Here is an 11875-nt window from a genome sequence, read left to right on the forward strand (position 1 = left end):
TTTCATGGAATCACTACAACTTTATTTTGGTAGATGGGCTCAAGACAGGGGTGGGCTGCACACGTGGACCCTCCGTTGGACACAGGTGTTGGGGGTGAGCTTGGTGGGTAGGGGCAGATGCATCACAATGTTCCTGCTCTGCAGCTTAGTGTTGCCAAGGGGCCCTCCCATGTACACAGGACAGGAGTACACACTCAGGTCGGCTGGGGGTGGCAGGTCGCTGGTGCCTGGGGCCTGTGTGCTGATGCTGACTGGAGGCAGAGGACTGGGTTGGCTGGAAGGACTGTCTTGCAAGGCTCCAGCTATCGGGTCCCACTCCGCATGTAGGACCTGTAGCCCGATCAGCAGCAGCCCTCTCTCTGGAACCGTGGGGTTTGGACCATTCTCCACCTGGGGGCGTCAGAAGCTGGTCAGGCAAGGCTAGGAAGATGGGAGGTGGCAGGTGGGGAGTGGGGGTTGGGGGTTGGGACGTCGTGGTAGAGCGAGATCAGAGAAGCTAGCAGGGTTACCGAGGGGCAAGATCACCAAGCAGGGGTAACTGCGAGGTGTAATTAGAGACTTTGAGGGTACTGGAACCGCGAACGAGGGGTGGCGCGAAGATACCCTGAGGTGCAGAGGGTTGCTGTTCATCTCCAGACGTTTATACGGGAGCGGACTGGAGACCGCGCCTCGGCTACCAGGGAAATTTGAGCTGGGCACATTCTGGTCCAGGGCAGCTTCCCCACGCAATGCCAGCAGCAGGCGGCGCGGGTGGCGAAAGGCTGACAGGTGGAAGACGCGCTCTGGTACATCACTGTTCGCGTCCGCGCCCAAGCCCAAGTAGCTAACCAACAGCTGCCCACGGCGCGACAACTGTCGCAGCCAGTGCCAGGGCGGCTGCGGACCGGCCGGCGCATGAGGTCGCCAAGGCAAGGGTAGGCGGCCAGTCCAGAGAGCGTGGGCCACTGCAGCACAGCGGCTGGAGGGGCACGGGGGTGCGCCCTTCAGCTGCTGCAACAGGCAATCAAGGTCGCGTTGTAGCGTGCCCACCAACCGGCTCAGTTCCAGAGCCTCTGTCTCTAAGACGCCCTCCAGGGGCCGCCGCGCATTCGGCCCCAGCACTGACTTCGGGGCGCCAGACTCGTCTTGGCGAACCAGGTTGGTCAGCAGATCCTGCAGTGACTCCAGCCTCCGGTTGACTTGCACCAGGCGTTGCCGCAGTCGCCTTTCTGCGAGCTGGGCGCCTCCTCGAGTCTCAGGAACCCACACGGGTGAACTCCGCTGCAGCGCACTCAAGAGAAGGCGACTCTGGCGTCGCAACAGCCAGGCCTGGGGGCCCTCACTGAGTCCGCAGAGCCGGGGTTCAGGTGGTGAGGGCAGTAGGTGCATCTGGGCCTTGCACTCTGCCATTGCATCCAGCTCCCTTAGCTCTTGGGGATAGAGGTGACGGGTGAGGGACAAGATGGACTCTCCCCACCCTAGACTCCAGAGAGTAAGCCTTCCTCTGATCCTTTACTGCCATCACCCCCCATAACAATATGAATATTACCCCCATATACCTTTATTGAGACTGCTGTCCACATTTCTGTGGTGGGTAGCATTGCACTGTACTATTCCTTACCCCAAAACAGATAACTGAGTGAAGCTTACCTGGGAGGGGCATGAGCATGGCCAGCAAAGACTGGGGTGTGTGTGGCTGGACCCAGTTCCTGCTACTGGGGCTCAGGCAGGCTTGTGTGAGGCTAAACAGGGCCTCCCTGTCCTCAGTGTCCCCCAGAGGACCCCCGTAGAAAACTGAAGCTGAAGATGAGGTTAGAGCCTTTCAGTTCCAGTACCTTCAGTTTCCACCACTCCCAAAACGAAAGCTGTGAATTATATCCCACCCCCACCCTCTTCCAGGCTTTCCTGGGGGCTGATGACTCCAAGGGGGACAGGAAGGGTCTTACCAGCCAGCTCTTGCATGGCAGCATGGGGATTGCTAAGACTTGCCCACAGCTGGTCTTGGGTCTGAAGAACCTGGGTTAGGGTCACTTGACTCCTAGAGAAGGGGAGCAGAAAGCAGGGTTTCACATATCATCTGTATGCTGAGGACTGTCAAGTCTTCTCTTGAGTTCAAACCTCTCTCCTGAGCTTCAGGCCCATGAGGGTTCACTAGTCATTGCTGCTTGGCACCCCAAATACAACTTGCTTTCAACTGAAATCATCATTTCCCCCCATAAAACCTGTTCCACCTCCTATTTCAGTGAGAGGTATCACCAGCCACCCAATTATCTAAAACAAAAATCTGAGAGTCATCCTTGACTCCTCCTTCCTCCTCACCCCATATTTATTCTCTATTCCTTCCATGGCTACCACCCTACCACCCATACCACAATCTCCTCCCTGGAGACTTCCAGAGTCTCCTAAAGCTGCTCTGCTTGTCCCCAGTCCTGCCTCCTCTGGTCCATTCTCCACATTGCATCCAGAGTGATCTTTCCAACACACAAAAAGGATATTGTTTCTTCTTCTACTGGGACTACAGGTGCCCGCCACCATGCCTGGCTAAGTTTTTGTATTTTTAGTACAGATGGGGTTTCACCATGTTAGCCAGGATGGTCTCGATCTCCTGACCTCGTGATCTGCCCACCTCGGCCTCCCAAAGTGCTGGGATTATAGGTGTGAACCACCATGCCTGGCCTACCTTGCCCTAGTCTTAAAGGCCCTTTATAATGAGCCTTACTTCTCCCTCCTCAACATCCAGCATGTCCATGTCAACCACACTCAAGTCTCCTCCCTTCTGCTGAATTTAGGTCCCTCTGCTCAGAAAGGTTCATCTCTACCTGATTTGCCCCTGCTTTTAAGATTCAATTCAAAGTAAAATCTCAAAGTCTTTGGAGAAGCCTTCCTTGACTTCCCCTTGCCCTTGCTCTTTGGAGCTTCCAAGGATGAATTAGTTTTACTCATCCCAGCGTACGGAAGATACTCAATGTTTGTTGAGTGATTGACTGAGCAGCTCACCAACGCCCCCTGTGTGCCTGCAGCCTCGTTCCATAGAGCTGCCGGTGTAGCAGGAGGCCATGGAGGAGAAGCAGAGGTAGTGCCTGGGTGGGGGGTTGCATGTAGAGTCCTTGCTGGGCTAGCTCCACACTGTCAATCAAAACATGGCCCAGCTCCAGGGACTGGTTCCAGAAAACAGGCATGGAGTGCTGAGTCAGTACAGCTGGGGAGGAAGGACAGTGCTGAGTCAGCACAGCACAGTTGCCCTCCCACTTCCAATTTGAGAGCCTGTAGGGGGTTAAGCTCCTCACCTGGCAAAGAAGCACTAGACTCTGCAGGCACAATAAGCCAAAGACGAAAATCTCTGTGAACAGTGGATACATTCCTGCTTTCAGGTTGGCCTAAAAGCTGTTCTGATTCCAGGTCTGCAACCACTAGAGTCAGACAAGGGTCTGAGATCAGTCCTTGGGTAAAGAGGGTCAGGCAGAAGTCTAGGGATCAGACTTGAGGCTAGGCGTGTCAGGAGTCAGCTACAAGGCCAAGTGGACAGGTTTGGTGCTAGGTCACTGGCCATGAGTCCTGAGATTTCAAGCTAAGGCCCAAGTGTAGGATAGGATCCTGGCAGCCAATCTAGGCAATAAACTCACCTTTGGCTCTGCCTAACAGTTCCAGCAAGAGCTGTAGCAGCTCTTTCGGCCAATGGGGCATCAGATGACAGTTGTCCAGCACCAGCCAGTGCCCCTCATACATAGCCTGGGATAGAGTGCTGACCACAACTGAGACTGGGTCCCAGACTTCAGAGCCCAGGGCTATCACCTGCAGATGCTTCTGCCCCTGGGGACCAAAAAAGAGATGGCGGCATGACTCAAAGTGATCCTAGGGTGACCCGAGGGACCCAAACTAATGCTACCATTATCCCAAAAGTCCCTAAGTAGTACAGAAAGATCCATGAAAATGCTTGGAGGGGGTCCCCACTCCCCAGCCTACAGGAACCTGGTCACTCCGTGACCAAAAGATTAGGTTCAAACCTGCTGATACTTGGCAGCCAGATTCTGGATGACAGTCAGAGGATGCAGAGTGGCTGTGGGGTGGCCGGGCAGTGGCAACAAGATCAGCATGGGCTGAGTAGCCCGACTATGTTTAAAGGGCAAGGTGGGAGCGCCCATGTTTTCATCCAGGGGCCGACCCAGGAGGCTGGTGGTGAAGTCTGCCAGGGCACCTGCCAGGCACTCAGGTCGCAGAACGCGCCACAGGATCAGCTTCTGGAGGAGGCTAAGTGGCTCAGGCCCAGGCCCAGGTGCAGGACCCAGCACTGTGGATGACAGCGACAGGTAAGCCTGCCAAGCATTGGAGTGGCCTGCCAGGGAGGCACACAGGCCAACAAATGGGGGCAGCAGCTCTAACATCTCACATTCATGCCAGGCTTTTGGCCCAAGCCAGGCCGGTCGAGTCACACCTGAGACTGGCTTGCTGTGGACTGTGCTGGGAGAGGCTGCTAGTCCAGGCCAGAGTGCCAGTCTTTCCAGCTCTGATGCTTTCCCTGTCACTTGCAGCAGAGCCAAAGCACCCAATGCACCCACCAACGGTACCTGGGTAAGGCCCAGTGCTGTCACAGTGCTGCCCAGCAGCTGGCGGGTCAGGTGTGCTCTCAGTTGCAGTAGATGACTGGCCAGGTCCTCCCCATGATTAATCTCACGTGGCTTCATGCTATCCAGAGCCTGCTTGGTGACTGCCAGCCACTTCTCTGGGCTCATACGGAAAAGTGGCAGCAGGTTCTGCAGTTGGCTTAGGGCCTTTACCATGGCTATTCCATGCCAAACCACAGGCCGATAGGGTGCCCATGATACCATTTCCTGTAGTTTCTGCCCTTCTAGCTCTTCATAATGGGCACGCAGCTGGCATAGCTTTCCTTGGGCCCTCACCATGTTCCGCAGAAACTTGGCTGGCTTCTGACGCTTTGGATTCTGGAACAGCAGCATCGTCAGCAGCCGCTCCTGCATATACTCATTTGTTGGATGAATCTGGCCCTTTCCCGCAGTCCCCAAACATCTACATTCATCTCCACCCCCTTACCCAGGTCCATCCAATACTCATCTCAACCCACAGACTGAGCCCCTAAGCACCTCAGCAGCCTCCACAGCCTTGCAGGTATCTAGGGCTCTGATCTTTAGGTCCTGCCAGCGGGTCTCGAGCTCAGGACACTCTCTGCACAAGATTTCATGCAGCATCTGTTCTTCCAGTATTTTCATGTTCAGGCCCAGATCCAGCACATTCAGCCCCTTTAGCAGTTCACAACCTAGCACTTGGGGTAACATGGGAGATGCTTAACCTCTTCCCCTTGGCAGAGCCAGGGGGTAGAGTAGACAGAGAGTATGGCTCCCTGCTATAGACCTGAGCCTGCTCTGGGCCAGGTTGAGTGAAGCCCTCTTAGGGCTGGTGCTGAGGGCCTAGTGTGTCCACACAACTGTGCGGACAATTTGCCCTCTGGGCCTCACCTTTTTCCATAGCACAGAGGGAAAGGGTGGTGCTGAGATACAGACAGAAGCCAGGCTGCACCTGGGGTGGACTCAGCTGCTCCCGCTGCAGAAGCCATTGCAGTTCTTGGCACCCTAGACCCAGCTCCACGTTGGTCAGTAGCACAGGCAGGCCTATGAGAGGGAGGCAAAGGAACCCTACCCACGATGCCAGCGCCCATGATCCCCATTCCCCATCCACGAGGTCTCGCTCCGACCAGCTTCCCTGTGGCTGATAGGAGGGTTTCCACAAGACGCTTCAATATAGTTAGTGCCCGAGATGAAGGATGGGAACTGAGGTTAGACTGAGGTGTGGGAGGCCTGTGGGGTCACAGAATGGGGTGAGTCAAAAGGGGTCCAGGGTGGGTGGGGACCAGTTCTCACCACAAGCAGCTGCCTCCTGGAGCTGAGAACCTAGCTCCGGGTCAGCACCTGAAAGAACACTGAGGTAGGGAAGAGACGGAAGCTGAGTCTCATAGGCTGGCTTTGACCCCTGGCTCTCTGTCTTCTCCTCTTTCTCTTCATTTTCCTCTTGCTCTTTCTCCTGCTCATTTTTTCTTTCCTCTGCCTTCTGCTCTTTTGTCTGGTCCTTAGCCTCATTACTCTCTTCACTATCATCATCTTCCTCTTTCATGTCCATTTTACTCTCTGTGTTTTGATTTCTCATGAGGCCTTTCCCTGGGGCAGAAAGATTCGGAGGAGCTCTTCTTAGGGGAGGAATTCACTCAAGGGCTCCATTTCATGAGGGAAGGTCTGTGGGAAGACATCTTAGGAAAGTTGCTTAAGCTCTCTATGACTCAATTTTCTTATCTACAAAATGAGGTTGATATTAGTGGTGACCTCACAAGGTTACTGTGAAGAATAAATTAAATTATACATAGAAAACACTTAGATGTGCATATAGTAAGCACTCAATAAATGTTGGCTCTCAAAATTATTACTCTAAAATTCCAGGGAGGGATCCTACTCATCCTCTATCTTCCCACAGCCTCTCTTCTGTATTTTCTATGCCTTTTCTTCTGCCTCTTGTAAGGGCATTTGTGGGATTTAGGGCCCATCCAGATAAGAATCAGGGTGATCTCATTCAAAGTCCTTAACTTAATTACTCTGAAAGAACCCCTTTCCAAATAAGGTCACATTTTTCTCACAAACTCAATCCCCAGCCTCTTCTTCTGGGAAATACTCTATTCCTTCTCCTAGAAAATGTTCCTTCCAATACTCCACCCAGAAGGGTCCCCGATCCAAACAGAGCCAATAGAAATATTACCCAGGATTTCTGAACACTGGATACATTTGGGTAGTGCTGAGTAGACCAGGGAAGTGGAAGATCATGGACCAATCAGTCATGTAGATTCAGAATCATTGTAATAAAGAGAAAAAATAAATGTGACCAAATTGATTCCTGTAGTATAGGCTGGTGCAATCTGGGACATCCTGATCACAAAAATGCAGTGTCCTCATTATGAAGGGAAAGACCACAAGAGGCTGAGTGATGGGTAGTTCAGATACTCCGGAAGCATTGAATTTATTATGTCTGCTTACCTCTACCCTCAGTGGGGGCTGGTGCCAAGCATCTATTCTCTGCCAGAGGTAGCGGGTCCAACCAGATGAGGGCCTGGTTGCTGGGGTCAAGCAGCAAAGGCCAACGGCAACTACTGTAGTGGGTGGGGCTTCGCAGAAGCAAGCCTGCCAGGTGGGCTGACTTTGCCTGTGGCTTCAGGTTTCTGTCCCACTGGTACTGTTCAGATGCAGAGCTCAGCAAAGACAGAATACTGAAGGGAGAGTGTGTAGCCAGCAGGGGGTTCTTTGGTGGTATGCTGACAGATTTTTGCTTCTGCTTCAGTGCCTGTGCCACATCATCTGGGCCCAGGGCCTCCTGAAAGCCCCTACACAGAGCTAACCACTTGTCCAGTAGCTCTTGGCGCCGCAGTGGTGGGAAGGGACCCAGGTAGATGATGGCAGCTGAGCATAGGAGGGCATCTCCGAACACAGTCATGCAGCGTCCCTTCAGCTTCTGGAGTGGACAGGAAGACCAGAGGCTGTGTAGGCCAGTGAGGAGGGTGCAGGGAGAGATATGGCAGAGGGAGGGCAAGGTGGGGTTTGGAGGAAAACATGGAGAGGAGTGCAGAGAGGGACAGAGGGAGGCAGTGAGGGCACAGGGAGGAGCGGGGGAGTGGCATAAAAGGAACTTTGGGGGAGACGTCTGGGAGAGGGATGGTTACCTGGAGCTGTATAGTCCAGGCATGCATAGGCATGAGCAGTGCAGCCTTCATGGGCCATTTGTGATACTGCCCACGCTGTGCTTGATTGAGCGTCTTTGCCACACAGTTGTGGGAAGCTTGGGCATCCTCCACCATCTTAGCCAGGGCCAAATTATTCTCCAGGGTCTCCTGGGCCTGAAACTGGTAGTAGCCCAGGCGGGCCTGCTCCCGAATGAGTGTTGCCTCCACTTGCTGCAGCAGCAGGCCCGTGGGCAGTCCCCGGCAATGTGCCAGCCCATAGTGCAGAACAGCCCAGAGCCAGGCTGCCAGGCTGGCTGCAGGTCGGCTCACTGCCCGCAGGGCTACATCGCTCATACCTGGAGCTTTCAGAATTAGATGTAACTTTATCAGCTCTGAGTCTGTTATCTTCTCCTTGGGGAAGAACACCAGCTCCTGGAAGGATGTATGTTAAAGGGATGGGGAAGACACAGATGCTGTGGACCTTGACCCAACAGTTTAGCCTTGCCAAGTCTCCCTTTTATGCCTCCCCTATCCTCCTTCATTGTGCTCCACCCTTCCTACCTGATAAAAATCCTCAGTGCATAACAGCTGTTTGGCACTGGCCCAGCCTGTTTCACGGTGGAACAAGTCACACATTGCATCAGTCACCCGGACCACAGATTCTGGTGGTGCTCGATAGCTCCGTATCTCCTCGAAGTCAGCCACCTGCAGCTGGCTCAGAGGCTCCAGAAATGCCTTGCTCATCTAAACGAGGAGAGATACCTTCTAAAGTGAGCTCCTGAGATGTTCTGTTCTTCCTTCAAGGTGTTTCTAGGGGGATCATCTCCTCCTTGGAGTCCCCATGAGAGGTCACTCCCCAAGCCATCCTATTACCTTTGTCCCCTCCCCCCCAGAAGACTCCATGATGAGTCACTCCATCCTCTCCTCTTGGTATCCTTAGAGGGATTGCCCTCTTTCAGGAGAGGAGCAGTGCAGGGCAGGCGGCAGGAAGAGCCCACCTGCTCCAGGAAAGCCTCTTGCTGAGCCTGCAGGGCATCCCGCTGCTTGGCCAGGTTCTCAATGAGGTTCTCTTGATGCCTACACTCTTCCAGCTGCTGCTTGTATAGGAGCTTGCTTTGCTCTAGCTGCTGCTGAAACATGCTGAGGCTCTGCAAAGAGATATCCAGGCCCTGCAGTTCCAGATCCTGAGCCATGTGGAAACACCCCAGAAGACCCTATGATCCCGGGACTCTAGCATACTCCTCACTTGAAAGACTGACCACGTTGAACTCCAAGTAGGCCACAGAGAGAGGCTGAGCTCTGGGTCTGTCACTTATTAGTCCGTGAGTTACATATCTAGTAATGCAGCCCCAAATGTGTGGTTGCTTTTTCTGCAGCCGCTTCACCCAAAGACTATGTGTGTAACAGTTACGTTACATTACTCTATATTTTAGTTGACCCATTAGCAGCAGTTATCACAGAAGACAGTTCCCTCCCTCTTGAGGCATCCCCCTCTGTTGGCCTCCGTGATACTGTGTTCTCCTTGGGCTTTCTCTAACTTCTCTGGCTGCTCTTTCTCATTCTCTTCCTCTGTGAGCTTAACTATTCCTCATCAATTTTTTCAGAGCTTCCTTTCTCTTCTTACTCTACACTTATAAATGCCTTCTCTAATCTAATGGCTTTGATTCCTACTTATGTTCCAAGTGCCAAATCTCTCTCTCCAGCTAGGTTCCCTCCCAGCCCCATACCACGTATTCATCTGCCTAGTGGAAATCTCTTGGGTGTCTCACAGGCCCCTCAGATTCCACATGTCCCCACATGAATGTATTTGGTTATGCCTCCTCAGCTCTCCTGCAATCTGACTCCTCTCCTGTGTATTCTTTTTCTCAGAGAATGGTGGCAAGATACACTCAAGTTTCCCAAGGAACAAACTGAGTTGTTACGCTTGGCTCCATCTCCTGTATCCCCCAAATCCAGCCCATCTTTGAGGCCCTTCAATTCTACCTCCTAAATGCCTCTCGTGTACACTGCCTTTCCCAACGTTGGTCACTCACACTCAGGCCCTCTCACTCCTCACCTTCTGCACTGGCCTCCTAACTAGTCTCTCAGTTTTTATTCTTACTCCCCTCCTTTTATCCCCCCACTGCAGCCTGGCTGGTTTTCTAAAAGCTGAATCATTGTCATTAACACTTGCCATTTCTACATTTGATTGACAATACCCCCATGACCAGACCCCTACTCATCATTCCAATCTCATCTCTTTTCTCTCTCCTAGCACGCTACTTTCCAGCCATTCCTGACTTTCAGTTCCTCCAATGTGGCACACGCTCTTTTGCCTCTAGGCCTTTCACATGCTGTTACATCAACCTGGCCCCTTTCAAACACAGATCAAATCTGACCTAAGTTTCAGTAATCAACTTTCATGTACTTTATTCCTTAGTTTACATAGTTAGGGAATGTTTTTGAGCTCCTACCATGTTATATACATGCTCTGTGCTGCATAGCAGGGCACTCTGCTTTCTCTAGAAAGTTTTTCTTAATATTTTAGAGCACTCTGAACTTACTCCGTTATAACATGGTTTTGTCATTGCCTGGATGAGTATATCTTCTGCTAAACTATAAGCACCATGAAGATAAGGATAGTGCCCTATCTCTTCTTATTAGGAAGCAACCTAACCTATTTTTTTTTTTTTTGGAGACAGGGTCTCACTATGTCACCCAAGCTGGAGTGCAGTGGTGCAATCATGTCTCACTGCAGCTTCAACCTCCCGGGCTCAGGTGATCCTCCCACCTCAGACTCCTGAGTAGCTGGAACTACAGATAGGTGCTACCATGCCTGAATAATTTTTTGTAGAGACAGGGTTTTGCCAAGTTGCCCAGGCTGGTCTTGAACTCCTGAGTTCAAGTGATCCATTGGTCTTGGCCTTCCAAAGTGCTGGGATTACAGGCGTGAGCCACTGTGCCTGGCCTAACCTAATATTAATAGTAACTAACATTTATTGAGCTCTTACTATGTGCCAGCACATTTAAATACTATACATGTAAGATCTTGCTTAATCCTCATTACAACCTTACAAGGTTAGGGAAGTCTCCCCAACCTTTCTGGATCTTTGTTTTCTCATCTGTAAAGGGAGAAAAGAATAGCTACCTCAGAAAGGTGTGGCAAGGATTCTATCTATCTATCTATCTATCTATCTATCTATCTATCTATCCCTCCATCTAGATGTAAATGTAGGCATGTATTAATATAGACATAAATATTAAGAAATGCCTGAACAAAAAATAAATTTTTGTTGAGTGCAATAATGAAAAAATTAACCAGTTGAATATAAGAGAGTAAAGAGATGGAGGGGCCCAGACTGAGTCCTGGGATTTGGCTCAGTGGATGGTAATGCCATTTCTTGGGGTGGGGAACACTGGAACAAGTACACACTATTACGGCTATTGATTGAATGACCAAGGGATCTGACTCTGAATGACCCTAAGACTACGAACATCTCTTCTCCAGATCTTTGGCTTACTGTGTTCTGCTCTGGTATAACTGACTCACAGATCAAGGAATACTAGCACCCCTAAACCAGATCAACAATCCTGGTATTAATCATCTTGGGAAAATGTAGGGCAAAAAACTGGGAAAGGGGATTTCTGTTGCTCTTTGACTTTGTTTTCTTTCTTTGCAACTTAACTGAGTCTTGAGGTCTAATCTAAGCTGTTCATCCTAGGTGGTAAATAGTAGGGGGGCACCAGTACCTTTAAAACTCCAGGGGACACCATTTACATCAAACACAATGAAAATTATATTAGTAGACATATGCCATGTATCTGGAGTTGTGTGGCACTGGATGATAGCCCTAAGGGCAGTCATCAGAAGAGCTCGCTAGGTATTAGGAGCTTAAGACCTGAAACCCTAGTAGAAAGATTATCTGAGTGTGAGATGGGCACTAGTTCACTGCTCTGAAGTTATACCAGAACATTTATCAAAATCTTGTGTAGTAGGAAGAAAAGGTGCTATTTTAGAATTCCTCTTATTAAAAGCAAAACTGCTCTTTAGTTTGGGAAAACACCTTTAGCTAGGAGTATTTGGCTTTAGAAGGTATGATAAGCCCTATCATCACCAATTTTAGCCAGATATAAGAAGTCTGTTTATTCAAAGAATAAGATTGTTCTGTATAAGACAGCAAAAGGTTTTTTTTTTTTCTTTTTTTT

The 11875-nt window shown here is 50.9% G+C and overlaps 1 protein-coding gene across 1 annotated transcript in view; it reads right to left on the reverse strand.

The window, feature by feature from the left end:
* DNHD1 (dynein heavy chain domain 1) overlaps positions 1-11875 on the reverse strand; it is an 82369-nt gene continuing 70494 nt past the window's right edge. Inside the window, exons 29-43 of the mRNA XM_017893625.1 lie at positions 8689-8838; positions 8252-8434; positions 7691-8122; positions 7011-7482; positions 5853-6146; positions 5451-5603; positions 5079-5257; positions 3984-4949; positions 3603-3789; positions 3267-3389; positions 2977-3178; positions 1926-2017; positions 1630-1779; positions 604-1409; positions 1-390 (exon numbers count right to left, since the gene is read on the reverse strand). Coding sequence (XP_017749114.1) covers positions 40-390; positions 604-1409; positions 1630-1779; positions 1926-2017; positions 2977-3178; positions 3267-3389; positions 3603-3789; positions 3984-4949; positions 5079-5257; positions 5451-5603; positions 5853-6146; positions 7011-7482; positions 7691-8122; positions 8252-8434; positions 8689-8838 — 4740 coding nt within the window. The 3' untranslated portion in view covers positions 1-39. The remainder of the gene's footprint in view (positions 391-603; positions 1410-1629; positions 1780-1925; positions 2018-2976; positions 3179-3266; positions 3390-3602; positions 3790-3983; positions 4950-5078; positions 5258-5450; positions 5604-5852; positions 6147-7010; positions 7483-7690; positions 8123-8251; positions 8435-8688; positions 8839-11875) is intronic.

Source organism: Rhinopithecus bieti, unplaced genomic scaffold (assembly GCF_001698545.2).
Source record: "Rhinopithecus bieti isolate Rb0 unplaced genomic scaffold, ASM169854v2 scaffold_24049, whole genome shotgun sequence".
NCBI classification, from domain to species: domain Eukaryota; kingdom Metazoa; phylum Chordata; class Mammalia; order Primates; family Cercopithecidae; genus Rhinopithecus; species Rhinopithecus bieti.